General features: G+C 52.8%; 11 protein-coding genes across 11 annotated transcripts; 7 read left to right on the top strand and 4 right to left on the bottom strand.

The window, feature by feature from the left end:
* Positions 1 to 1,713: 1,713 nt before the first annotated feature.
* Positions 1,714 to 2,923, top strand: plyF-0 (putative pectate lyase F; the record flags this gene model as incomplete). The annotated part of the gene is made up of 5 exons (XM_036641632.1): positions 1,714 to 2,134; positions 2,192 to 2,321; positions 2,373 to 2,378; positions 2,436 to 2,474; positions 2,527 to 2,923. The coding sequence occupies 5 exons, from the start codon at positions 1,714 to 1,716 to the stop codon at positions 2,921 to 2,923; spliced, it is 993 nt and encodes a 330-aa protein (XP_036493544.1).
* A 241-nt stretch (positions 2,924 to 3,164) lies between these two features.
* Positions 3,165 to 4,556, bottom strand: OpS4-0 (FAD-dependent monooxygenase OpS4; the record flags this gene model as incomplete). The annotated part of the gene is made up of 3 exons (XM_036641631.1): positions 3,165 to 3,203; positions 3,263 to 3,595; positions 3,651 to 4,556. 3 exons carry the CDS (start codon positions 4,554 to 4,556, stop codon positions 3,165 to 3,167), a joined length of 1,278 nt encoding a protein of 425 aa, XP_036493543.1.
* A 1,559-nt stretch (positions 4,557 to 6,115) lies between these two features.
* Positions 6,116 to 7,959, top strand: CGCS363_v009781 (putative transcriptional regulatory protein; the record flags this gene model as incomplete). The annotated part of the gene is made up of 4 exons (XM_036641630.1): positions 6,116 to 6,485; positions 6,536 to 7,136; positions 7,206 to 7,554; positions 7,609 to 7,959. The coding sequence occupies 4 exons, from the start codon at positions 6,116 to 6,118 to the stop codon at positions 7,957 to 7,959; spliced, it is 1,671 nt and encodes a 556-aa protein (XP_036493546.1).
* Positions 7,960 to 8,054: 95 nt separating this feature from the next.
* Positions 8,055 to 9,476, bottom strand: CGCS363_v009780 (putative aminotransferase; the record flags this gene model as incomplete). Its single annotated transcript, XM_036641629.1, has 1 exon — positions 8,055 to 9,476. The coding sequence occupies one exon, from the start codon at positions 9,474 to 9,476 to the stop codon at positions 8,055 to 8,057; it is 1,422 nt and encodes a 473-aa protein (XP_036493545.1).
* Positions 9,477 to 9,973: 497 nt separating this feature from the next.
* Positions 9,974 to 11,489, top strand: apdF-0 (Aspyridones efflux protein apdF; the record flags this gene model as incomplete). Its single annotated transcript, XM_036641628.1, has 4 exons — positions 9,974 to 10,456; positions 10,525 to 10,772; positions 10,831 to 11,272; positions 11,322 to 11,489. The coding sequence occupies 4 exons, from the start codon at positions 9,974 to 9,976 to the stop codon at positions 11,487 to 11,489; spliced, it is 1,341 nt and encodes a 446-aa protein (XP_036493507.1).
* Positions 11,490 to 12,465: 976 nt separating this feature from the next.
* pelA (Pectate trisaccharide-lyase) lies at positions 12,466 to 13,419 on the top strand (the record flags this gene model as incomplete). The annotated part of the gene is made up of 1 exon (XM_036641627.1): positions 12,466 to 13,419. One exon carries the CDS (start codon positions 12,466 to 12,468, stop codon positions 13,417 to 13,419), a length of 954 nt encoding a protein of 317 aa, XP_036493508.1.
* A 1,023-nt stretch (positions 13,420 to 14,442) lies between these two features.
* pme1-0 (Pectinesterase) lies at positions 14,443 to 15,504 on the top strand (the record flags this gene model as incomplete). Its single annotated transcript, XM_036641626.1, has 2 exons — positions 14,443 to 14,565; positions 14,644 to 15,504. 2 exons carry the CDS (start codon positions 14,443 to 14,445, stop codon positions 15,502 to 15,504), a joined length of 984 nt encoding a protein of 327 aa, XP_036493503.1.
* A 2,193-nt stretch (positions 15,505 to 17,697) lies between these two features.
* On the top strand, positions 17,698 to 19,968 carry CGCS363_v009776 (putative transcriptional regulatory protein; the record flags this gene model as incomplete). Its single annotated transcript, XM_036641625.1, has 7 exons — positions 17,698 to 17,794; positions 17,862 to 17,908; positions 18,273 to 18,288; positions 18,339 to 18,557; positions 18,630 to 19,566; positions 19,627 to 19,912; positions 19,966 to 19,968. The coding sequence occupies 7 exons, from the start codon at positions 17,698 to 17,700 to the stop codon at positions 19,966 to 19,968; spliced, it is 1,605 nt and encodes a 534-aa protein (XP_036493504.1).
* A 292-nt stretch (positions 19,969 to 20,260) lies between these two features.
* Positions 20,261 to 21,910, bottom strand: cocE-0 (Cocaine esterase; the record flags this gene model as incomplete). Its single annotated transcript, XM_036641624.1, has 1 exon — positions 20,261 to 21,910. One exon carries the CDS (start codon positions 21,908 to 21,910, stop codon positions 20,261 to 20,263), a length of 1,650 nt encoding a protein of 549 aa, XP_036493505.1.
* Positions 21,911 to 22,605: 695 nt separating this feature from the next.
* Positions 22,606 to 23,545, top strand: CGCS363_v009774 (uncharacterized protein; the record flags this gene model as incomplete). The annotated part of the gene is made up of 3 exons (XM_036641623.1): positions 22,606 to 22,634; positions 22,693 to 23,066; positions 23,121 to 23,545. The coding sequence occupies 3 exons, from the start codon at positions 22,606 to 22,608 to the stop codon at positions 23,543 to 23,545; spliced, it is 828 nt and encodes a 275-aa protein (XP_036493506.1).
* Positions 23,546 to 24,365: 820 nt separating this feature from the next.
* On the bottom strand, positions 24,366 to 26,247 carry CGCS363_v009773 (uncharacterized protein; the record flags this gene model as incomplete). Its single annotated transcript, XM_036641622.1, has 3 exons — positions 24,366 to 24,930; positions 24,988 to 25,035; positions 25,100 to 26,247. The coding sequence occupies 3 exons, from the start codon at positions 26,245 to 26,247 to the stop codon at positions 24,366 to 24,368; spliced, it is 1,761 nt and encodes a 586-aa protein (XP_036493499.1).
* Between the last annotated feature and the right edge of the window lie 485 nt (positions 26,248 to 26,732).

The following is a 26,732-nucleotide window of genomic DNA, read 5'->3' as shown; positions in this document are numbered from 1 at the left end:
TTTTACAATTGGCCAAGATGTCGTTGACGATACGAGACCAGGGGTTGACAGAACTTGGCAGCCTGTCAGTGGTGATTTGTCAAACCTCAGGGGGGATTGACGTGTACCGCTTGCGAACCAACATACATGTCCAGCGCATCTGGAGATTCTGCAGCGCCTTCTCTTGGCGTACATGCCATTACCGAAAACGCAGGCGCTAAAAGAGGAGGCCGTGATTTTCTGTGTCACCATCAGGGCGACGGATAGAGAACATTACCGCAAGGCTTACAGGATTGGCTTTGACCGCATTAATGATGATGAGCCACATGCTGCACAACACCCAAGTCCAGTTCTGTGTCAATAGCAGAGGAAATGGGATTTGGACTTTATTGGAAGCTTTCGAACGGGAATTCGAGAGGTCTGGAGTAATATGATGTGAAGCTCTGTCTACGCCCGCATGGCAACGCAAGCATGACGAAACTAGCCCGCAGCGTTCAACATTGTAAAACTCCTTTTCACGTCCTACAGCAGGCCGAATTCCTGGACGCCAGCCGCTATGTCACTCGCCCGTCCAAGTGAACCGTCTGTAGCTCAAAAGAACGCGTTGTTTTGGGCAGTTGGCGATATCGACACGCCGAGCATGTCGGCCCATCCGCCGAAAGGTAGCTGATTGAGCAGAGATAAGGTTCTTTCTTAGACAACGTGATGCATAACGGGAAGTATTTGATGAGGTGCAACCCCACTATCGGATCTCACCACTTTCGGAGCTCTGAACCCCGCGCCCAAGTTCCTTGGTGGCGGGGATATTCCGGGGGTGGCTGAATCCTGGCCAAGATGGCTGCCGCCATTGGTGGCAATTGGAACTTTGGTCGTCTACGTGCCATCGACAACGCAAATCCATCCACTCACTGAAGGATATCAAATTGCTCATGACGCGTTCTCCAGAGACTGAGTTGTGACCAGGCTGCCTGGTCATAGCGACCCGCAAGTGACACTGATAGTTGCTCAATGGTAGCTATTACAGATGACTTCCAAGCCTTATGTGTAGTCCCTCAGTTGGTTGAAGGTATCTTCCATGGGAGAAACGGGCATTGTTCTAAGGCAAACATTGTGGTATCATGTATTAAAGACGCTGATACCCCTATCTTGTGTATCTTCTTACGGAAGGTAGGAATTTCTCCCATGCCTTGTCTGGAGTGGCTGCACGATTTGGTTCGTCTTTTTCCACAAATCGGTGTCTCCCGGCGGGTTTGTTTCCCACGTGGCTATCGCCGCAACTACGATCACCAGGCACATCCACATAAGCTTTCAAGCTTCTTTATTTGGTGTGACTAGTTCGGATCTGTGGGGTAGAGCTGCAAACAGGCCGATGGCGCCCCCCCTGCGTCAAGCTAGGGATACTAGATGTGATTATTGACACCGAATGAGAGACAGCATGTCCCCGAATTACAAGCTGTTTTCAGACCATCTAATCTAAGCAAGGCCGATTGTCCTACCACTGGTGGAAATCGAAACGGTGAAATGATTTCCTTCAGTCAGTGATTGTGAGGCTGAAGATACTGAACGATCCTGACTGTCCCAAGGGGACCACTTCGTGAGTGAGGTTGAAATAAGGAGCCGCCTTGAAACTATAAGTACAGTGATATATCCCATAGCCAACTAAGATCGACAGGCCTCTCCCCAGATCCTCACAGCCAAGACTTCCACGACCTTGTCCTTGGACCATTTGCCAAGATGCAGCAATACTACATCCTTGCCCTCCTCCCGGCAGTCCTGGGCTGCTTGAACGCCGACACCAACTCGTGCGCCAGCTTCATCAAGTCCCAGTCAGCCACCGCCTCTGCCTTCTGCGCCACCTTCACCAAGAGCACCGTCACCGCCACCACTGGCCTTCCCGCCTGGGCTACTAACTGCTCCAACAAGCCGTCCCAGATCTCTGCGGAGTGCACCTGTAACTACAGCGGTGCTGGCGGCAGCTCGCCGACTACCACGCTCAAGACCACCACGACCGCGGGCAGCGGTGGCGCTATCACTACACCCGCTGGTGTGACGACGACATTGCCTGCTTCCAAGGGCGCTACGTCCACCAGCAAGGCCATCACTGTCTCGGCTGGACAGACCTATGACGGTGGGATGAAGAAGTTTGATCGAAGCCGTAAGATTCTTCATCTTTAGCTGCCTAAAAGTCGGAGGATATGCTGATGTTGTCCAGCCCGTGTCTGCCAGGAGCAAACTGAGACCGGCGAGGCCGATGCCATGTTTGTCCTAGAGGCCGGAGCTACGCTCGCAAACGTCATCATTGGACCTGACCAAGCTGAGGGTGTCCACTGCAAGGGAACCTGGTAAGTAATCATCAAATATCGTGAGGCTTGTCCTTTACTAACCATCGACAGCACTCTGTAAGCCATCGGCACCAACGCCCTACACTTTTGACATTTCAACTGACTCAGTCCCAGTACCAACGTTTGGTGGTCCGATGTTTGTGAAGATGCTCTGTGAGTTACTATGTATGCCCGGGAGGACGTCTGTCTTACTGACGTGTCTCAGCACCCTTAAGCAGTCCAGCGGAACCTCCTACGTGATTGGCGGCGGTGCCTTCAAGGCCTCCGACAAGATCGTCCAGTTCAACGGCTTCGGAACTGTCAGCATTTCCAAGTTCTACGCCAACGACTACGGCAAGGTTGTCCGAAGCTGCGGTAACTGTAGTGGAAACGGCGGTGCCCGCCACATCATCATTGACAACACGATTGCTGTCGATGGCGGCGTGCTCTGCGGAATCAACACCAACTACGGCGACACTTGCGTTGTGACCAACTCATGCCAGGACGACAACAAGATCTGCGACAGATACACGGGCAACAACTCTGGCGCTGAGCCTCCCAAGATTGGCTCGGGCCCTGACGGCACCTACTGCAAGGCTTCCGGCACTACTACCGCCTGCTAAGGGTATGGCTGGGAAATCGTAGTTTGGTACGAGGGGAGGATCAAGAGGCGTCTTAAGCGCAATAAGGGGTGACTTCCGTTCTCACTGATTATGCTTCACTGCAAATATTTGCACTTTGTACATAACCTTGAAATACCGATATGATTCACAACTACTCAGTTTTCGACCTGGTGAAACCAAGTATCAATCATGTCTTGGGTGATCCGGAGCGACACGTCCAATAGACCAGCGCCGATTGGCCTTACAAACGTGATCGACTTCCCTTCAAATACTTCTCGGCCTATTTGGAGTCAGTATCGAACATGAATACCAGTTCAAACATGGTGAGCTCGATCTTACCTCGGCAATCGCATCTGTTCCCTGGGCCCATTTCAAAAATGGGCCTGAGCTGAACTCAGCATTCATGTTGGGTTTGATGTTTTTGAGAGACTTGACCTGCCACTCCCCGGACCTAGGATTTAGCTTCTTTGATCGACTTGTGAACAGGTTTGTGTTGTGTCTCGCCCAAGCCTTGATACGTTCACATCTGGCTTTCCGTATCTCTTGCCAGACGGACGTGATCGTCTTGACGTTTGCGCTAGGATCAGATACTTGAGAAATGAGATATTCCAGCGCACCAATGTCTTCGACAATGAGAGAGAAGCCTTGGGCCGCGCTTGGTTGCATAGCATGCTGGAAGAGATTCAGCGTTCATGAGGCCACGGGAAATTTGTTGACGGATACTTACTGCAGAGTCACCCAACAACAAAATCCTTCCATCTGTGCTAGTCCATCGAGGCAGGTCGGGGAGCTCAGCGAGCCTCCATCTGTCGCAAGACTTGGCTACATCGAGTGCAGTCCGAATTTCGGGACATGCTCCCTTGAACATGTCTCGAACGTATTCGATATCCCCCTTTTCATCCCACAATCCTCTCTGATCAGTGCTGCCTTTGACCCCAAACAATGCAGCATATGAACCAGACGTGGTGTTGTATCTGCTCGTGACATGGACCAGGCCACCATCACTCATGTAGATGTTGAGGTACGACTGGTCCATCAACGGCGCCAGGCCCGGATGATTTTCCATCTCTTCCTTTGTGAGACTTACGCCGTAGAGTGTCACGTCGGTGATAATAGGATCGATCGGTTGGCCGGTCTCGCGAAGAATTTGATCGCGGATAACTGATCTGATCCCATCCGCAGCCAACACCAAGTCTGCTTCCAGGCTCTTCCCGTTGCCAAGGGTAACGTAGCCTGCATGAGCGTCGTCTTCGACCTTCATGACTGGTGCGTTGAATTCAATGTCAGCACCAGCGTCTTTCGCCTTTTGGTAGAATATTTCGATGAGCACACTTCGACTTGTGCCCCAGTCTGGGTAATCGGAAATGTCCGTCGCGATGGCTCGAGTCGCCACCTCCCCGGTTGTCAGATTGCGGAACACATTGGCTGGTGTATCGGCTGAAACTCTTCTCAAGTCCGGGCCAAGACCCCAACTATGGAGGATCTTGGAGGCTCCTGGTCGTATGTTAAGAGCACCGCCTGCGGGACTGAGATCAGGTCGCTGTTCGAGGACTCGGACGTGGTGACCTTTCCGCGCAAACCCAAAGGCAGCACACAAGCCACCCAGGCCGGCTCCGACGATGATGATTTTCATGGCGACCTAGGGAGGAAAGATCGGGTATAAGAGCAGCACCCTCTTCACGCGCTTTGGGGTTCTCTTCGGTTCAGATGAGATCTTCTCAGAAACGTGAAGTCCGACTTGTGCTGACGACGCAGGGGCCTCTGAAGCGACATGCTTAATGTCAGCGGAGGTCGCGGGGAAGGACTAGCGCCAAGAATAGTGCCGACTATGTCAAACAAGGTTACAACTTGCCGGTTTTACCACGGGTACAACGCCTGTCGCGTACCCTTGTCTACCATGCTCAAATTGGAAGTTCGTGAGAGATGAAGTCGCCAGAGTTGATGCGTCTGCTTTGACCAGCATGCTTACTTATTACTCTCGCAGGATTGCACGGCAGCTTTTGTATTGCGTTGATGGGCTCTGAATCTCGTGGCGGCACAATCAAGGGCTTAGAGACGTCTGCCATTTTATCTCTTGTCGTAGGGGATAGTGAACGAAAGCTTGCGGTCTTTCGTCAGAAAAGCTTTATCAAGCGTCATCTGCAAGAATGTCTCACATCCGCCGACTGGACACGGGGCCGGCACGGCGGCCGTGGTGGGTCTGACTTGCCGATCGGCCGGCACTCTCGGTCTCGGGAAATGGTCTTATTCTATCACCCCAACAAATCCGCAGTAGGCTTGGAATATCCAGAAAATTCAAGTCGAGTATACTAAGTAAGCCGTGGGATTTACAAGGCATGGTTAGCCAAGTTCACTGCTGAGCTAGACGTCACCTAAGCCGTTCTAGGCTCGATAGATGACTGGGTCTTACGGGGACTACTTCTTTCTCAGAATGAAAACCCGTGTGATTAACTTTTGACTGAACCCACAGCTTCCCAACGCCATGTGCTCCCTGTGCTCCCTACCTTGACAAATTGTTGGATTATCGGAGTAATCGGAGTGAACCGGACACTAACCGTGACGCGACTGATAACCACGACAGCAAGGTCCACCGCTCTTTGATCCACTATGACAAAGCCGGTGCCGGCGGCTTTGTGTTTCTCCCGCCCAAAAACGTAAGCCGACGCTTTTCATTGCGGTTTCATCGGTTTTCAGGCCACACCTTTTCTTCCTCCCAAAGCCGACATCGAATTACACTGCAAGAAAAACCACCATTCGGGAAATGCGTTCCAGCCTATCTTGCGAATTTTGCCGGTAAGTCCGCGTCGCCGCTCGGAGAGCCGTTTTCTCCTTTCCCCCTTCCATGTCGCTTATCGGAATGTGGTACCATCAATCGGAGGCTAACGTCGCATTCTGCAAAGGCGGTCCAAGATCAAATGCGTCAACGTCGGAAGTCCGCCGTGTCGCAAGTGTGAGAAGTCGGGGCGGACCGACTGCCAATTGACCCGGCCGCAGGTTAATGCCACCGGTCGCGCCTCCAAGCGGGCCCGGAGAGACACGGGCGAAGCTTTTGATGCGTCCCTTCGGAGTTCGGTCGAGCAGGATGGCGAGTCCCAGCAGGTTCATCTGTCGGCGCCTCAATCTAGGGGGCCGGCGACGCCCAGTCAGGGGTCGGTTGGCCCGGAGTATCATCATGGACATAGGAGGGACGAAATGGACCGACACTTGCAGAGTATACCGAAAGACCTAGTGTTTACTGCACTCGAAGCGTTCTGGCGTAAATTTCCTGAGCTGAGGGTCATTCACCCGTCGTCATTCATGCAAGACTATGGGTCAAATTGTTCAAGGGAGAGCAAGGCACTGCTCGCGACAGTACTCGCGATGACCAAGACGCAGAACCCAGACTCTGACCGACTGCGGACGCAGATATTGTATCCTAGTGAACGGTATGCCGTGTACGCCTCTGAAATCCTTGCGGCCTGCATACTGCAATCGCCAGACGTCAAGGTTATACAGGCCTTGCTCATACTGACACTCTTTGAATGGGGTACCCGGGACTTTCACAAGGCTTGGATGCATTGCGGTAGGTCATGTTCTAATGATTGGAAGGGACAGCTATCTGATACGATGCAGGAATTGCGATCCGCATGATGCAATTGCTACACAGCTCTCGTGTCGCGCCCTTTCCGCTCGAAATCCCGCATCGCACCGAACCCAATGACTTGACAATGGCTATTGAGACCCGGACATTCTGGGCGTGTTTTGTCATGGATTGTATGGTTAGCTCTGGGACCTACAATCCGCGCGTGCTACCCAAGCAGGAAATGGCCAAGCTCAACGTCCCTCGACCCCCAACATCCACCGAGTTCGCGCTTGGTTCCGGCTCGGTAGTCCAATCGGAGGACAACGACAGCATCCTGACACCAGGAGGTAGCAAGACGTCCGTGTACCTTGATCTCGATAACAGCTTCGGGGTGATGGCTGATGGGTTCGACATCTACTCTGACTGCATGGCCTTTGTCTTCAACGATGGACGAAGAGCACCAGGCATGTGCCTGCCGGAGAACTGTCCGTGGGTGCCTACGTCGCCTGTCGCGAGTTGGAGACGACGGTTATCAGAGTGGAGGGCGAAACAGCATCATCGACTACATTACCCTGAGAACAGTGTCGTTGCTCATGCCACATTGGGATACGGCGAGTCCTTCGTATACCTGAATCTACTCTATTACCAAAGGTAAATATCATTCTCGTACATTCGAACAGTTGCTAACCCTCCAACTCTCAGCATAATGATGTTACATAGGGAATACTTTCCCTTTCTTCCAGCACTCGAAGATCCGCCCAAAGGTCCTATCGACCCGCCTCTATTGGAGGACGAAGCGCCTCCCGGCTACTGGGACGAAAGCGCCCGCGAGTTCTTTGGCGCCGCGCAGCATCTAGGCAGCATTCTCCAAGAAGCCTCAGACTGCGGAGTTGCAGTGATGACACCATTTGCTGGATTTTGCGCATTCTCTTCGTGCTTTGTCAACCTCTATGGTTTCACCTTCCCGCGCATCACCCTGGGCTACGCACCAAGGGCCGAGGAGCTGATGAACACCGGGATTGAATATTTGAAAAGCTTCAGTGAAGTCTGGGATCTGGGCGACGGCTGGGTATGTATCGGTCTTGGTGATTCCAAGGGAGACCCGAATACTAACGCGCCTCAGCTCAAAACAATTCAAAGCGGATCATTGATGTACAAAAGGGTGATATCTAATAACCACAGATACCGTGGTCTGTCGCGATTCAACTTCAACGTCCTCCATCAATCCGTACACGAGTTTAGAGTCGTGGATAGATCGGCGCAGCACCTGGAAGAGATCAACAACGCCGAGAGGAACTCGATGGGCACAGCAGAAGGCGATAACTCGAGCGACAAAGAACAGCAAAACCCTCCTGCGTTCAGCGCTCAGGCATTGATAGACCCGGACGGAAACATTGATGATCAGGGATTGTGGCCGAATTGGTGGTCCATGCTGGAGGAAGTGAATGCTGCTGAGATATTCACGCTGACTTAGGATGAAGTCAAGTCTAATAATATGAAGAAAGAAATATTATTTTAATCGCTATAAAGTATAATCATGGGTCGCGGGACCCTCAATCCATCTTTTCATCACCAAGTCGTCTCCGCCTCAATCTCCTCAACAGCCTCCCGGAAGACGCTGCAGATTTTCCTCAGCTGCTCTTCCGTCGTCGTGAACGGTGGCGCCAGCAAGACATGGTCTCCCCTCTTTCCATCAACAGTTCCTGCGCCAGGATACAGCGCAACGCCCTTCTCGAACGCCCTCTCTTGAATGCGCAGCCCGAAGCGCTGCTTAAGGTCGAAGGTCTCCTTCGTCTCCTGATCCTTGACGAACTCAACCGCCCAAAACAGACCGCGCCCGCGAATGTTGCCGACAGACTTGCAGTCCTTGAGCTCGGTACGCAGCAAATTCTCCAGAAGCTTGCCCATCTGAGCACACCTGTCAACAAGATTCTCCCTCTTCAGGATCTTCTGCACTGCCAATGCAGCGGCGCACGCAATCGGGTGAGCCTGGTATGTATGTCCATGGTTGAAAGCCTGAGAGCCCTGGCGCAGCGCCGTCACAACCTTCTCGTGCATGAGCACGCCGGCGATGGGGCCGTAGCCTCCTCCGAGACCCTTGGCGATGGTGGTGATATCCGGAACGACGCCCTCCTGCTCGAAGGCGAAGAAGGTACCTGTCCTGCCGGTGCCGCACATGACTTCGTCGAGAATCAGCAGAGCGCCGTGCTTGTCGCAAATATCTCGGACGCCCTTGAGGTATCCCGCTGGAGGTGCCACGCATCCTGCCGTAGCACCGACCATCGTCTCGGCAACGAAACCAATGACGTTTTCTGGTCCAACCCGTTGAAACTCGGCCTCGATCTCTGCGAGAAGGCGGGCAGTGAAGTCCGCCTCCGTCTCGTCTTCTCTCTGGTACTGGTAGGCGTAGGCAGGTGAGACGTACGACACGTGAGGGTAGCAGAAGCCTTGGTACGGGACCTTTCGCGCCCCGACCGTTGAAATCGACATCGACGCCATGGTGTTGCCGTGGTACGCCTGTCGTCTCGCAATGAAGTGCAGTCTCTCAGGTTGACCCTTTTCAAAGTGGTACTGGCGCGCGAGTTTCAGCGCAGACTCAACCGCCTCGCTTCCGCTGCCGACGAAGAAGGCCTTTTCGAGGCCGTGGGGGTTTCCTTCGAGGATCAGGTTCGCCAGCTCTTCGGCCGGTTGTGTGGTGTACGCTTGCGTGTGGACGTAGCTGACTTTCCGCGCTTGGTCGGCGATGGCTTGGATGACTTCTTCGTTTCCGTGGCCGATCAAGGCGACGGCGGCACCGCCGCAAGCATCGATGACCGACTTTCCGTTGGCGAGGTTCAAGTAGACACCGCTTGCCGACTCGACCATGGAAGGATGTTGGACGAGGGAGCGATGCATGAGTCTGCCCTCAGTGGACTTGGACTTGATGCTGAGTGGCTCTTGGCCGCCATTGGCTGGCGTTGTGAACAGCTCGTCGTTTCGTGCGGGAGCCATGATTGGATTGGTCAAAATGCTGAAGTTGCAACCAGGTTGTCTGAAAGTCTTTACGATGAGAACACAAGACTCAAGACGAGGCCAACCCGCTTTATAGATCGTGAGATGAGAAGTAATAATGAGTCAAAAATGTGCTCCACGCCTTGCGAAAGCCGATGCAGCGGAACCGACTAGATGGATCTTCAACCCGGGCGCGGCGTGGACCCGGGCGACCACCCGGAGAACCCGTCAGAATGTTCGGCGTAAATGCACAAAAGTCCCATAAATCTACGACTCGTACGAGTAGGCATAGTTGACGTGGGTTGAGATCCCGGAGCGAAGAAAAAAATCGCGTGTCGGTTCTGCAACCATTCCCGAGATCCGAAAGCCGACTTACAACATACGATGCCTGCAAACCCCTTATCAGTTGCAGCAGATCCTGTGAAAAAGGTCTATCTCTATGGGAACAATGCCTTGCTTTCAACCTTTCAAGTTTCTCTGAAGGCACGTTATTCAAGATGGATGTCGAAAAGAGGACCGAAGCCTTCGTTTCCCGCAATGGTGCGGCCGTCACCGGACAAGATGGCGACGAGACAGACAACTCCAGCACTATCCCGCCGCCCATGACAACTCCGTACCCCGAGCCGACGTTCGATGACCGAAAGGCATGGATCACCGTCGTCGCGTCTTCGTTGACGATGTTTGTTTACCTGGGAAACGTCTACTCCTGGGGCATCATGCAAGTCAGACTAGTCGAGACCACGTCGTCAAGTCTGACAACCTTGACGTTTGTTGGTTCCCTCGCGACATCGTTCATGATCTGCTTCAGCATCTTATCCGACAAGATCGTATGTAGGATAGGATACAGATTATCGGCGTTGATCGGAGGGTTCTTCATGGGTCTTGGAGAGGTTCTTGCGAGTTTCCTGACACACCATGTTATCGCTCTCTTCTTCCTACACGGGCTCGTCTTTGGTCTCGGAGGTGGATTGTGTATCTTTGTAAGCTTGTAATCCCGCGATGGTGTTTGGTTCAATGATGTGTGCTAACCTCACTGGTTGTGCTTCAGTCTGTTTCCACCGCACCGATGAGCCTATTCAAGAAGCACAAGGCACTGGCAATGGGCTTCGTGTTCGGTGGAGGAAGCCTCGGATCCGCAATCATGAGCGTCGTCACCAACTATCTGGTCAAGGATCTGGATGTCGCATGGACCTTCCGCATCCTCGGCTTCATCCTGTGGGGAGTGTCGATGCCAGCCTCCTACTTCCTCCCATCGAGAAAGAGACTGGGCAACAAGAGTTCGCGCCAACTACAGTGGTATGTATTGACCTTGTTGGTAGTGAAAGTCTTCCTTTCATATCTCTGACCATCTCAGGTATCGCTTCAAACAACCCCGTTTTCTCTTGCTCGTCGGCGGCACAGTCCTCGCTTGCTTCCCTCTTTTCATCCCGCCTTACTTCATCCCCATCTTCTCTCGATCGATGGGATACTCCAAGGAGATTGGAGTCATCATCCTTGCTGCTTGGAACCTGGCGTCTACTCTCGGTCGTGTCGTCGCTGGCTGGGTGGCTGACTCAGTGCTGGGCCCCGTTGAGAGCCTCGCAATCTGCATGCTCTTCATGGCCCTCAGCTCGCTGGTTGTCTGGCCCTTGTCATCATCTATCGGCATCTTTTCCATCTACCTTATCTTTAACGGCATTGGCTGCGGCGCATTCTTCAGCCTGACTCCCATTGCGGTCAGTTCTACCTTCGGTGGAGAGAACACGCTGAGCATCATCCCAGTCGTATGGACGACTTGGTTCTGTGGATTCTTCTTTGTGAGTTTGTTCGTGTTCCTCCACGTAATGATTTACTTACATCTTTCAGGGTACCCCTATTGCATCCGGTCTCTACTCATTGTCTGGTCGCTCAGACGGCCTCGAGGCGTTTCGTCCAGCCGCGTACTACGCCGGAGCAATGGCACTGGCTGGGTTTGCCTGCGTTCTGGGAATTCGGTTCACTCGGTCTAGACCGGCCCCCGAAGAAAAGGTATGAGGCCATTTGGGGCTGGAGATGAGCGCTTATGGAAAGAGGAAAGCGCCCGTAGCTAACCTATTATCGGACGGGTTATCATGAATAATGAAGATAGTTAGAATGACACGCAATAGGTAGACGTTAGAATGATTAGACTTAGCTTTGGGGTAGATTGAGTTTAGCCGTTCATGCTGGCCAACTATAACTACACCAAAATATTAAAAGAACATGATAGGTACATCACCTGAGTAGAAAATTACAAACTGTCCTCAACCGATAAAATATCATACCAACTCACCTTTCCCTTGTATGTTCTCTTTCTGAAATGTTGCCCAGTCCAGTATGACTTTGCAGGCGGCCGTTTCCCCTACTTTCCAAATGAGCAATACCCGAGGTCAGTTTCACCCATGCGACGCCACAAATTGTGTTGACGATCAGTATACCTAAAGCACAAAACCATTGTTCGGGTATGAGCTTACTTATTGGCGGGACTTTGCGTGATGTCTGGCCACCATGACAGTGCGGGGAAGTCCCGGCACCCAACTGGTGGGTTTTGATATGTTTCCTCCTGCTGATGCGACGTCACACAGCGATACATTTAATTCGATACTCCAGAACGCCCAAACTCCTCCTGAAATCTAGGCAAGGCTTGGCATCTGCTTTTGGAAAATCCACAGAAGATCGGAAGTCCGTGTTGAAAATGCTCAAGAGTGAACAGACAAACATTTTGAACATAGAAGCGGCCTCAGCTTTCGTCTAAAGCTTGCAGGCAAGAAAATTAGGCTAAATACAACCACAAGATGATCATTCATGTAAATGACAAGCTTCTGGTGACGGCATGCCGGCGACAAGCTCTTCCGTATAGCGTCCTGCAAGGTCCGAAGTCCGACGTATTCTGAATATTTAGGAATCCGGTAGCTCACATTGATCGGAGCTCAGTGGTCTAATCATCCATTCCGCTAGGTTGTCAGCAATTCAGATCAACATTGAAGCCATCATGAGACTGTCCACTCCACTCCTAGTCGTCTTTCAAGTTGCTACTGCAGCCTCCAGCGCTGTCTATGAGAGACAGACTGGCTGCACTGCTTCCGCTCCAGGCTTTGCGTCTCTCAACGGCGGCACAACCGGCGGTGCTGGTGGGACAACCGTGACCGTCACCACTCAAGCTGACCTTGAGAAGTACGCCAGTGCATCTGGCAAGTACGTGATCAAAGTCAGTGGCCGTATCACAGTCACACCATATGGAAAGGAGATCAAGGTCTCCAGCGACAAGACCGTCATTGGTGTCGGTACCTCTGGTGAGCTCTACCAGGGCGGCCTGGGTCTGAACAGCGCGAAGAACGTCATCATCAGAAACCTTAAGATTGGCAACACCAACCTAGGCGATGGCGTCGAGAACGACCGCGATGGCGTCCAGGCCGACACTGTGAGCAACATCTGGATCGACCACTGCCTCTTCGAGAACGGCGGCGACGGCTTGATGGACCTCCGCAAAGACACCACCTACTTCACCGTTTCCAACAACATCTTCCGCAACCACGACAAGACCTTCGGAATCGGCTGGACGGACAACGTCACTGCCCGTGGCACTATCAACCATAACTGGTTCGACAGCACCAACCAGCGAAACCCGAGCGCCGACAACCTCGCTCAAGTTCATCTATACAATAATTACCTGTACGGCGTCACTTCCTACGGCCACTACGCCCGCGGCAGCAGCAATGCAAAGGTGGAGAACGTCTTTTTCGAGAACACCAAGAACCCCTTGACCAAGGACTCCGGGGCTGTGCTCAACGCTTCTGGAAACACTTACAAGAGCTGCACCGGTACTATTGCTTCTAACTCTGGAACGGGATTCACTCCTGGCTACTCTTACACGCTCACTGCTACTGCTGATGTTCCTGCCTATGTGAAGGCCAATGCGGGTCCGAAGGCTTCCGTGTGCACTTGAGGAAGATGCATGTCAAGGCTACTAGTTTGTTCCTGGGCATGATCTATGATGGCAGGGACTCGTGCGCCGGCTTGGATGTCAAGCAAGAAAGGGACTAGGATCGTTTGAAATGCAACGCTCATTTCGTTTCGTCAAGCTCAATAATTGACCTGCTTTCTTGAAACCCCAACCTTTAAATCCGCTGCTTCGCGAAGGTATCATCATATTTCTCTGCTGAGCTAGCCTTTTTACGACTTTCTTCTAAAGCCGTGGCATACATTGATTTTCGGTGATAGTCTCCTGCCACCTCACCACAATATGCATAACAGAGTCACTAGCACTCCACTGGGATGCTGAAGCATTTCTGCTTCAGGCCAAAAGAATTCCTCGGCTCGCTTCTCGTGTGCGCCCCCTTGCTTTCATTGCAAGCGCAGGGACGGAGATCGCACAAGGGAAACTCGGTCAAATGGAGTCTCTGTATAACCCCAGAGCTCAAAATGGCAATTGAGTCGCAGGTTAGATTGGCGTTTGTCACGCAGCCCCTCTGAATACCTCACATGGTCACTTACGAAGCTGTGCCCCGCAATTGCGACGTCGATTTTAAGTTAAGCAAGACACGAGTAGCTCCTAGATGTATTTTGTGGACGGGATAAATGCCTCAGAGTCCGACTTAGGGTGTCCTACGATGGTGGCGGGGAGTTGGAATATCCGGGCAGGGGGGATAGCGGCATATGACGGAGAATTTCAGTCCACCTGTTTGCTTCCCTCCGAACCCCGCATCATATTGATTGGGGTGTCATACCTTTTGAAAAAGAAAACCGTCGTTCCAGCCGTACCTGTTCATTATTACCGGGAAGTCTAGTGTTTGAAGAGGTGCAGCCAAGATTCCAGCAATCTAGATGTACTCCTGCAATCAAGCCTCTGTCATGGCGGTGTGGCAAGGCGCTGGTTGCGACTTAAAAGAGGGCATCGCGACGGGTCCTCAAAGCGTTCCTTGGAACTCTTACCGCGATCCCATATCACATCTATCATTCAAGTAACATGATGAAGTTCCTTGGCATTCTTTCTTCTTTGGTGGTGCTTGCTGACAACGTGCTCGCCGCCTCCCGCACGTCACCACCTTCAGGTTCAATCGTTGTTGCCAAGTCTGGTGGCCAGTACACCTCTGTGAGCATCAAACATTCACATTATTTGGACATATTTGGCATCTCTTAGAACCTGGTTTCTGACTTGAATTTACTCCAGCTCCAAGCTGCCATCAACTCCATCTCAACTAGCTCGACTGCCACAAGCACCATCTTCATCCAGCCCGGCACTTACTCTGGTCAAGTTTCCATCCCCAGCTTGAAGGGAAAACTCGTAGTCTACGCCTATACCACCAATGATCAGGATTACACCAAGAACCAGGTCATTTTGACCAACACCTTGTCTGCTGCGGACGCTGGAAGCAACGATCTTTCAGCCACGCTTCGCGTCGCGACCAACTACTTCAGCCTCTACAACGTCAACGTCATCAACGGCTACGGAAAGGGCTCTCAAGCCCTGGCCATCTCCGCCAACGGCCAGTACCAGGGTTACTACGGCTGCAGCTTCGTCGGCTACCAGGACACCGTCTACACCAACAAGCCTCACCAGGTCTACAAGAACAGCTACATCGAGGGTGCTACTGACTTCATCTTCGGTAACGACGGCAATGCATGGTTCGAGAAGTGCACTATCGCGATTAACGGAGCCGGCTATATCACCGCCAGCGGCCGCGACAGCGCTGATTCCTACTGGTACGTAATCAACAAGGCCACGATTGCCGCCAAGTCTGGCGCAGGTGTCTCCAAGGAGTCGACCGTGCTCGGTCGCCCGTGGAGGGAGTATGCTCGCGTCGTCGTCCAGAACTCGCAACTCAGCGACGTCGTGAAGCCGGTCGGATGGTCTGCTTGGGGCACGAACCCGACCGCGAATGTCTACTACGCCGAATATGGTAACACTGGAACTGGGGCTAGCGGAACTCGGGTCAGTTGGGCAAAGAAGCTTTCCAGCGCCGTCACCATCGATTCGGTTCTTCCCGGATATACATCTTGGGTTGACATGACATACTGGAACTCGTCTTAATTTGCATATGCGTGCAAATGCTTCGCACTTTCAGTGAGACGTCCTATGACTCGGCCGGCGGGACGATACGAATTGTTGACTAGCCAATGTAATAGCACTGAGGGATTCATAAGCTGCACTAATCCTGCAGTGAGAGCCCCGGTGCGTCATAGTTGACATCCAATCGGTAGACGCTGGACAGAAACGACCATCAATCTCCACTAGCGTGCATAAATGTGCCCTCATTCTGCAGATTTCAGTCTAGCTCATGTGTTTCTTAAGCCACCGACCCCTCTTGTTGCCTCACGAATATTTCAGGTCTCTCATTCCGAAGCGTCCTTACAGGATACGGAAACCATGTCGACATCACAAGTCCTTTACCCACCGCTCGACCGAGAGACCCGGTCAACGCGCCTCCTCAAATTCCTTCCGAAAAGGGAGGAGGGGACAATCAGCTGCACTTTGACAAACCACACGTTCAACGACCCTCCCCCTTTCATCGGATTGTCCTATGTCTGGGGTGCTCCGGAACCAACATATGCGATCGCCGTCAACAGTGAAACATTGTATGTGCGTGAGGGTCTCTGGCACGCCCTTCAACAGCTTTATATGATTGCTTTCAATAAGGAAAACAGCATATCCAGCCAAAGAAACACCAAAAGCCGATGTCCGGAATACTTTTGGATTGACGCCATTTGCATCAACCAAGATGACGTGTTCGAACGTGGTTATCAGGTCGATCTTATGAAAGACATATTTTCTACAGCTACCTTCGTCATCTCTTGGGTTGGAGAGGCGGAAGGGAACGTTGCAGATTTACTCCAATATCTCCGAAACCTGAAGCATACCTCTCGACATGATAGACCCGAATTTCTGCGCAAAGCCAAGAAGCAGTTCTCTTTCAAAGACGCTAGATGGCTAGTCTCAAGACCCTACTGGTCAAGGATCTGGATTGTGCAGGAGTTTACACTACCTCAAGAACTTTACATTCTTTGTGGCAATGATGCAATATCTTGGCCAGCCCTGCAACAATTTCGGCCCTTCGGTATCTCGAACAAAACCAACCTTGGATTCAAACATCTATCGAAGCAAGAAAATCATCACAGTATCGACAAACATGCGAACAGTTGCCGAGAGCTTTCGAAATTGCGGCGATCTTGGCAAACAGATCCTAAACAGCCATCATACACCAATCGCGATCCAGATTTCGGTGCAAGACCTACACTTACACGACTTCTTGCCTTTTGTAAGGACTATCGATGTTCAGACCCGCGGGATAGGGTCTATGGACTATTGGGTCTTACCGACGTCGAAGGCGGAGACCGTCTGCTGGCCGATTATGGAATCAGCCCTTTCCAGCTGTTCCATCGTGTAATGTCGCACCTTCACCAGCAAGGAAGGGTTCTTTCTCAGATCTTTCGTACTAGGCTGGCCGAAGGTCTTCAGATTCTTGACCACGAGGATCTACCGACATCTGCGTTCATCTATGAGGTTGTCGGTGGTCGCAATGTAAAACGACTGCTGGTATCTGATGCAAATGTTTGCAAAGATCAATTTCTAAAGGATGTGGCAGAATATCTTGGTGAAGATCTACGGGGTGATGTTCAGTCCGAATTTTCCCAATTTGAGAAATTTCTTTCTCAATTTCAAAGCTTTCCTGTGGAAGAGGACCCTGCGACTTGGGACCTATTTGAGAGGGCAATGAGGAAAGCTTTCGAGTTCGATGAAGACGAGATCAAGATGTGAAATAATTGGACACATTTACTGACATGGTTCACATTGGCTACCAAACTTGAAGTGAACTTGCTGCCTGGTGAAAATCTCTCCGAGAACACAACACAGTTGACACATGTTTTCAAATTATTTAATGGCCAACCCATGCAAAACTTGGAAATGGAGACCTGCGCTACTTGTCCGGCAATGCGAGTGCTGTTCTTGGATTGTCTCCCAGCTACCCGGAACTTTATGCCAAGACCCGAGCACCGAATAGCGGAGTCAAAGTCCGCCAATCATGCGACCAGATTCGTCAATGTCAAAGCGTGGGCATCGTCCAAACCAGTAGCGCATGTACCGAGCCCCGAACTCTCTCCGCTGAATCTCAACCACATCCCCCATGGAGTTCTTTGCGCATACTCGCCGAACCGCAGTCCTTTCGAACTCGGCCTACAACATTGTATCCGCCCTTGTCTTACATGCATGGAGTCAACCAACACCATGCCCTCTGACAGCCGAGGGCAAACAGCTGGTGCCATGTACACTAGACTGAATAAGTCATGCGACCAGTGCCGAAATCGAAAGGTTCGATGCATTGGTAAGCAAGTCAACAGCTGAACCGCGTATGCTCATAACGCGTGGTCGACTCAGCTAACGACCCGCAGTACAGTCGCCTCCACCAGGAGCTTCTGTCGCGTGCAACAACTGCATTGTAAGCCCGTCTACGCTGTTGTCCTGCGTACAGAGGCCAGTCCTCCTAACACAAAGCCAGAAACGAAACGAAACTTGTCATTTTAGCATATTGCAGAGAAAGCTACGTTCGAAGATAGGTTAGTAACATCTCAATAGCAGTCTACAGTAGTCCCTCGGCCAACTTTGCTGCGCAGTGCCCTTGACTCCAAACACGTCGACCCCTGGATCTTCTCATAAACATGTTGAAACGCTCTCGGAATGCTTCATAGATAGGCTGTTGCAAGACCACTCAGCTGAAGCAATTCTCTACGATGAGTTTTCTGTGCTTAAGGTGGGTGACCCAGCTGACAGTTAGGCCATTCAGGCTGAATGACAATTCACAGATGCAGGACCGACGAGGTAACCACTCCCGAGACTCTGTTAGCTACTAAAATCTTACAATCACTCAGCTCCGAGCTCAGGGCTAGCCTACTTCTCTGATCAAAAAGTGGATCAACTCGTGCAAAGAATTGGCGATTCTCGGATCCGAGATCTAGTCAATGGCATAGATGCTGCCTTGCAATCTAGTATTCTCACCCGCACCGACGAGGTGCTCTCGCGACTCGGCTCTGAGCGCAGGTGCCCCCCGGTCCGGATTCCGGCGGATGAATCAAGACTTTACGTTCGTCGTAAGTTACCAGACAAAATAAGAGCCACCGGAAATCTGAAGATGTAATTGTGATTCTAATGCCGCATTCAAGAATACTTCGACACACTGCATCCAGTTTACCCATTCTTGAATCGAGACGAGTTTGAAGAAAAGGCATTCAGCCCCGAACTGGACAAAGTCTTGGAAGATGATCTACAGTATTCGGCCTTGTATCACGCTGTTTTAGCTCTGGGATGTCAGCATTTTGGCCAGGGCTCGTTCGATCCGGGAAAGGGTCGAGCTTGGGAACTCTTCCGGGTATGCCTCAGCCATACTGCCGATATCCTCAACTTTGGAGACTCCCTGCTTGGCCTTCAAGCACTGACTGCCATGTCGGTATTTTCTATGAACGCATGCTACCTTCAGGTTGAACACTCGATTCTTGCCGAGGCAACACGCATGGCCCTAGCCCTTCGCTACCACAAATCAGCTTTAGAAGGAGGTCAGGCGGTATGCCGGAGGACCTTTTGGGTGATATATCATCTCGAAAAGCAGTACAGCTTTCAAGCCAGACGCAGCTCCGGAATTGCCGATTACGATGTTGGGTGCCCAATTCCCAACGTTCCAGAGTCGACATTCGGGGTATACAACTGGTTTCTGTCGTCGATACGATTTGGCAGGGTTCTTTCCGTGGCATACGAGCAACTCTTTTCCGTCACAGCGTCCACCCGTGACACACCAGTCCTGTTATCCGCCATCTCTCGGCTCCGTGTTATGCTGGACAGTTGGAGACAATCTATTCCAGTCGACTTTGGGCCGAAAGAGCAGCTGAACAAGCAGCGGCTCACAGACCCACGCACCAAGCAAACTGCACTCTCGACGCAACTTTACTACTTTCATTTAGTAATTGCTCTAGAACGAATGTCTCTTCAACTAGACGAGGAAGGTGGCCAGAGACAACAAGAAAGCCGAAAGGACCTATTACAAGCCGCTAGGACTGTTATTGAGCTCACTCGCTACATCGATGTCGAGCCGTATACACCAGTATTGTGAGTCAAAGCTCATCCTTATCAGGAATTCAGTCTGCGACGACTAACCCTCAGATGCAGCACTCTAGCCATCATGCCCTTGTCGGCACTTTTCATCTTATTTGACTTCATCATCTACAACCCACAGCACCCCGATGTCCGCTCAAATCTCACTCTGTTGGATATCGCCGTTGGTCACTTCAGCCTTCTTGACCACGCTTCCGAAGGATCACTACCAGGAAGTCATCTGAGTGAGTTTTCGCACATTGCACGGCGGTATGTGCACGAGCTTCCAGCCCGTCCCGCCGATGGGATCGACGACTCATCACCATCCTCTCTGGGAAGGCGGGACAATACCATCGAGCAGGTCTGTCTCATATGTGTCATACGGAGGAAAGAACAGGGCATAGCTGACGTGAGTAGGAAATGCCGCAGGCAGCTGGCCAACCGGAACCAGGAAGTTTCAACGAAGCCAGCATGGACGATGATACGAATATGTATGAGAGCCCGGAGGTCTTGAACTACCCAACGCCAGATGTGTGTTTCTGGACGACAAATATGCAATCGATGAGCGAAGTGGACTTTAGGTTACTCTTTGCCACACCACCATTAAACCCTAGCCAGTTTCAGGAATGAGTTTAACACTTTTGATTAGATACCCGTCACATAACCAGAATTCTGCTAGCAGCACATGATGACAAGAATGTCCTCAAGATTACACGTTCTTCCATACGGGAAGTACGAGACAGGAGTCGCTGTCCCCGCCAACGTGAATGGTATGACGAGCTCGCCGGACCACAGTGCCAGTTGCGAAGCCCTCCTCAGAGCCCAAATTCATGCTGTACTTTGGGAAGCAGGCACCCGCCACAACAAGCCGAATTCTCGACCCTGCTGGAACCCTGTACGCGGTATCGGAGAGGTCCAAGTCGATCAATTTCCCTTCATTGCTGGCTTCGATCCGCCGATACCTTTCCGTGATGTTGTGGGACCGACCTTGGCCATCAACAATGCTGAGTCGAACGAACAAGTCGCAGAATGGATTGTCACTCGAGTGCACGAGGTCGACGGACGGACGGCCGAAAATATCGAGGGACTCAGCCAGCGGCTCGGATGTGAAGGTCACGACGTCGTCTCTGGCGCACAATTCCGTATCGTCCACGCTACCTCCTCCAAATAGGAGGGCCCCGCCAACAGTCGGTGTCGGGTTAGAGGGGTCGAAGGTGAAGCTGGAGGTGTCACCATTCGCCGAGTGCAGGCCATCAAGCTTGCCCTCAGGAGCCAGGAACAGCTCCTTGTGGCTCGTGGCTGGAGGCCACTTTGAGAATTCAAGCCATTCGGGAGCCTCTCCTCCCCTATAGATCTTCACTGCCGGGACACTTTGGGCAGTCTTTTTCCGAGCGAGATGGGCCTCCAACCATCGATGGGTATCTCTCGTGGTTTCTGAGCCCTGTGCTTCCATGTGACCGCCGGGACCAATTCTCAAAGAAACGGGACACCCTCGTTGAGTCAGAGCTTGGTACTGCTCCATCGTCTGCTCGAAGAAGATATCATACCACCCAGTGGCCAGATAGATGGGTATGTTGGCCTTCTCCAAGCCTCTGCCATGCCTCTGGCCTGCCCAGACCTGGTGATCCAGGTCTGGCTGCTTGATCTGCTCAAAGAGCCACGGCGCCTTTTCGCCAAAGTGACGCTTCAACGCCGGCTCCAACGGAATGTTATTCAACAGCGGGTCGAGACGGTTGGGGTTTCTGAAAGCCTGCATTGTACCCCAGATCCCGCGAGTCTCCTGATTCGCAACGCTGTCGCTCCATTGCACATGCTGTTGCAGCGTGAAAGCGCCCGTTCCCCACATGCGTTCGGCGAAGTCGTGAGGCGCAACCGTCATGATTGCGGCGACCATATCTGGCGGCGGGTCCGTCAGGAGAGCCCATTGAGTGAAGCCGAGATACGATCCGCCAAGCGTGGCGAACGTCCCGGTGTACCACGGCTGCTCCCTCATCCATGCTACAACATCCTGCCCATCTTGAGCTTCAGAGGATCCGCCGTCAAATGCCCCGGTGGAGCCGTAAGTCCCGCGGGAGCTCACGAAGAGAACTTGATATCCGCGGGAGGCCCAGATGCGGGCCATGAGCATGCCGAAGAAGATGCCGCGGCCGTAGGGGCCTCTTACCAAGACGGTGCCGGCGGGGTCCTGGCCATCGGGGCGGTAGAGGTCTGCAGCGAGGACTATGCCATTTGAGATGGGGATCTTGACACTTTCGAAGGTGTAGCCGCACGTTTCGGAGGGAAGGCCGAGTGACCACCCAACGGCACGGTCGAATACAGTGGCCCACAACGGACGCGGAGCCGGAGCTTGGGTGGCCATTGCTTCTCGGCGTGGTGTTGAATGTTATTTAATGAGAATGCGCTCATACAATGAGAGCGTTATCACGTCCTTGATTGACCGGCGGATGAATAGAGGGTGGAATACGAGCAGCTCGCGGGATCTCGGAAGACGGCAAGTTCCCGCGCCCCCGCTTCCGGTCGCTCACGCCACCACGACCTAGTCCGGAACAATCTCAGGCCGGCTCCATCTCGCTACCCGGACGCCTGTCTCAGTCTATCGAAGAATGTTTCTTTTTCAGCTCAGTCCATGAGATCAACCCAAGTCCCTGGCGCGTTGGGGTGAAACGGACAGCCATTGAGCTTCGCAAGACGGAGGGGGAACTCTTGGGCGACTATGTTCGTATGGTGCGCCTCGCTTTCGGTTCTCACAAACTCTGACCCGAACTCAATTTAAAGTCGCATGAAAGGTATCAATAGGCTAATTCGATACGTCCTCGCCGCTAGACAACTCCTATGATCCTTCCGGAGGTTCTCACCGTCCTCCGTGACAATGTCCGGGGCTGTGGGGCCGTTGTCATCCGTCTTGCCGGCGGGAGCTCCGGCATACTCCCGCTTACGTAAAATGACAGACGTCACAGGCTGATACTGCATGCGGGGTTGAGAGGTTCGTGTGTTGACCAGCACACTCCTTGCAATAGACATCTCCCAGTGCATCGGTTCAGAAACGCCGTGAGAATGTCTAAGCCGGGCCAATTCCGCGCAGAGTAAGTACTGCAGCCCAAACTCATGTTTTGCTCGTGAGTCCATTCTAACATCATGCAGTCTTCCTGAGCTTGCGCGCCTTCTGCTCAAAGATGGACCACAAAGAACAAGACCGACTGCCCGCCGTGTTCGGGTCATACTGAATCAAACGTTCATCGTCGATACGACGAAGGCTATGCATGTCTGGGAGCACATTGCCTACCCGCAGTACTACGTGCCTACCACAGCCCTGAAGAACTGCAAAATCAAAGACAAGAAAACAATCAACGCGACCGACGACGCTTCATCGCCTGCTGCTGCTGTGGTAGAACTCACCATTCCTGCTCACGATGGCGTTGGCGAGTTCACCACAGATCGCGCGTTGCGGTTCTCCGACGACGAAAAGTTGAGCGGAGCATTGAAGGGTATGATCCGACTTGAATTCGGAAGCATGGGTAAGAGACCTCACATTGCGTACATGCCTTAGTTCGTAGCTGATGTGTGTCTAGACCAATGGCTCGAGGAAGAGGTCCCCATCTACGTCCACCCGAAAGACCCCTTCAAGCGCATTGATATCCTTCCGTCTAAGAGATCAGTTGAAGTGCAAGTTGCCGGTAAGACGGTGGCCAAGTCAGATTACGCGGTCCACTTGTTAGAGACGTACTTGCCGACGAGGTATTACTTGCCGCTTGCTTCAGTCGACCAGCTCGTTCTCCGGAAAAGTGACCTTATAACCAGTTGTCCCTACAAAGGGGATGCGGAGTATTACCATGTCGTCATTGATGGTGAGGAGCACAAGAACCTGGTCTGGTATTACAGGACAACCACACATGAGAGCGCAGGAATAGCCGGGCTTTTGTCCTTCTACAACGAGAAGGTGGATATCATTCTTGATGGGGAGTTGCTCGAGAGACCCGAGACGTTCTTCTCATAGACACAAATTGCTTTTTGTGTTGGTTTAGTGACTGGCAAAGTATATTAAGCGATTACTCAAAGTACAGTCAAAACTCAGGACGTGGACATATTTTCGATTCACACGTTGGCGCATTCACCAGGCTTCATTAACTGCTTCCAAACTATCTTACACGGGCCTGTAGGCAAACTACTCCTCTCATTATCAAGCAGCACTTTCCAGTTCTGCGATTCATAGCAATCAGTTTTTTCTCAATACCATGAGCTCAGACCCGACCTCTTTCAGGCCGTTGCTATTGCTCCTTTACAGCATCAAATTCTGTTTGTCGAGTCCAGATTGCTTCAGCGTGATCATCCGCCGTGTTTACTTGTTGGTAATCAAGCTACCAAATGAGCCACAATTCCCCAGGCCATGGACTGGGCCCATGAGTTACACTTTCTCATTTCCGGCGGCAGTCCAGACCATCGTGGTATAGAGGCGTATCATGAGATGTCCAAGAGGCTATAAGCCTTCGTTTCAGCAACGCGTCGACGTTCATTGCCGACAGATGCTTGGCAGCACATGTAGTCTGCCGCAATATTCACCTTAAGCCTAGCGCTGGTGGACCGCCTCTGCGAACGTTGCGGAGCGGAACAAGTGACCGAAAGGCCGGCCGCCCAGAACATCTTTCCGTATCGGCGCAGACTCGAAGCCACAATTGCCGCATATCGCAAGCACTTGCTAGTCATTCACAGTCAAGGGCTGTTTTGCTTTTTCCGAGACCGATTGGTCGGTTATATGCTGCATCTTGGTGGATGTTCGCCGAGATATTGTTTGTGATCCCCACACAAATCGAAGGGCCTCAGAAGTATCCTTGCATGTGGCCATACTGGGCGGCCGCCGCGTTGACATCGTAACCTGGCGGCATAAAATCCTCCATAAAAGCGGGCGCAGCCATGCTGTATATGCTGGGAGGATATACCTGCATGGTCTGGGAACAGTCAATGACTTCCTGCTGGGGGTGGTGCTCCGGGGGCGAAGCGTGGTGCTGGTCGATGAGCATGCGTTCGTCGCGCTGGTCCCGCTCCTTCAGCTGTACCAACGAAGCTTGCTGCGGCATCGGAGGCGACGTGGCCGCTTGCACCGCCGGTGTCAGGGACTGGGAGATGGAGTGGAACGCCGGTATATCGGCAGTCAGCTCGGGAAATCGAGTGAAGAAGTCCATACCCATCGTCCACGAGTTGATGTCGGAGATCCGCTCCTCGAATGCCGGCGATATTTGGTACTGGCCCGTGACCAAACTCTTTTTGTACGCGTCGCGGAATTCGTAAGGCCAGAGGAGGTGGAAATTGGGTCCAAATAGATCCCAGAAGGAGTTGTTGCAGTAGTGGTGCTGTCCGAAGACGAAACGTTCTCGAACACCGGGCCTGAAAGCTTGTCAGCTTGATTGGTTGCAACATAATACACCCCAGCCGCCGGCTTACCAAACAAAGAAGTCAATCGCATAGGAATGTGGCATGGTCTGTGATGGTCTGCATCATGTTAACACTGTCTCTCAAACTGCCGGCTTCAGTGCCGGGCCGTTGATGCACCAACCTCTTCAGGTACCAAGTCGGCAGCTTGGCGTAACGACTCGGCGTGGGGTCAGAGTGATACTGGAGTAACAGGTGCATGGTGCGGAGGATCGCCAACCGCTCAGTCTTGGGACACGTCTGGAAACACAGCTCGTCGACCCGGCGAAGCTTCTTCCACAGCTTCGACAGCGGGCGGGACCGCGCCACGGCATCCCACCCCTCCAATAACACCCGTACGGGAATATCCTCGTCATTGGCATCCTCGGCGACGTGCGCCTCCTTCGATATCCTGCACCGCTTCGCCAGCACCTGGTTGACGGCTCTCCACACATTCACCTTGGGCGGAGCGGGGCCTGCGGGGGTGCGGACGGTGATGCAGTCGCAGGGCATCTCTGGCGGGGGCACGATCAGGTTGGGGTCGTCGTGGTCCTCGTGGCACTCGTCGTCGTCGTCGAGCTCCTCCCCGAGATCCTGGCTCTCCGACGTGGAGCTTGGCGCGTGAACACTGGGCGCGTGCACGCTGGGCGCCGAGATCCCATTCGGCACCGTGCCGACGGCCATGACCCCTCCGTGGTTGCTGTTGCTGTGGTCGTGGTTATGTTGGTGTTGGCTGAACGCGTGAACATCGCCATGAGCTGCTGACGGCGTCTCCGGGATCATGCCCATTGGCGCACTATACGCGGTGGGCGCGGGCAGCCCAGGCATCATCGCCGAGGAGGAAGACGCATCCCGGGAGTCGGACAGGGATGTTGACGTCGAGAACGAGGAGTGCTGGTGCTGGTGCTGGCCGCCAGCCGCGGACGGGCGGTGCGGCGACGACGATGACGACGACACATCGCGGATCGTCTCCTGGATGGCCTTGAGGGTCTCGGAGAGGCGGTCCCGTTCTGCTGTGACGCTGGCCAGCTGCTCCATGCAGGCCGACAGCCTCGTCGAGTCGTCCTTGCGGAGCTCCTTCACCAGCGCCTCGAGCTCGGCGATGCGATTACGGGTGCGCTCGCGGGCCTGCCTCTGGGCCCTGCGGTCGAGCTCGCGTTTCCGGAGCTTGCGGGCGATCTCCTTCTCGGAGGGGACCTTGGCCGGGGCGGCTGATCCCCCTCCTGCTCCTTCTGCTCCTCCACCAGGTGTTGCTGCTGAAGTGGGGGCATCGCTTGGCCCGTTGGACGCCATGGTTGGGAGAGAAGAGCGCGCAGACGCGCGGTGCTGATAAAGAGCAAATTTGGATGTTGGTTGGGGAGTTATTCTGACAGAGATGGGAGACGGGGAGGAGAGTCAGATTGGATGGGGACAGAGGATGTGCGGTGTGTGTGTTTGGCTCTGTCTGAGGCGCTTAGGGTCCGGCTTAATTCGTATGTTCGGATGCGGATGATGGAGCGATATGTCAGCTTATGACACAAAAGGAGAGAGAATAGATTGTATGAAAACCGGGCACCCGATAGTGTGGAAGAGAGTTGACGGCAGATGTGCAGAAGTGGATCGAGCGGGCATCAATAACAATCAGGGGAAAAGGGGATCGGGAGTTGAAAAAGACAGACGGAGGAAGCTTCTTTCTCTTCTGACGGGCGGGCAAATTAGCATCACGGAACAGCTGAAGAGAGGGACCCCTGGCTTAGGTTGGTGTCTTTGCCTGGCTTGAGCTTGACAAGGGGATGGGT

This window comes from Colletotrichum siamense, assembly GCF_013390195.1.
Source record: "Colletotrichum siamense strain Cg363 chromosome Unknown KSG_Cg363_contig06, whole genome shotgun sequence".
Taxonomy (NCBI): domain Eukaryota; kingdom Fungi; phylum Ascomycota; class Sordariomycetes; order Glomerellales; family Glomerellaceae; genus Colletotrichum; species Colletotrichum siamense.
The sequence above is the reverse complement of the archived record's forward strand: the minus strand, read 5'-3'. Positions and strand labels throughout refer to the sequence as shown.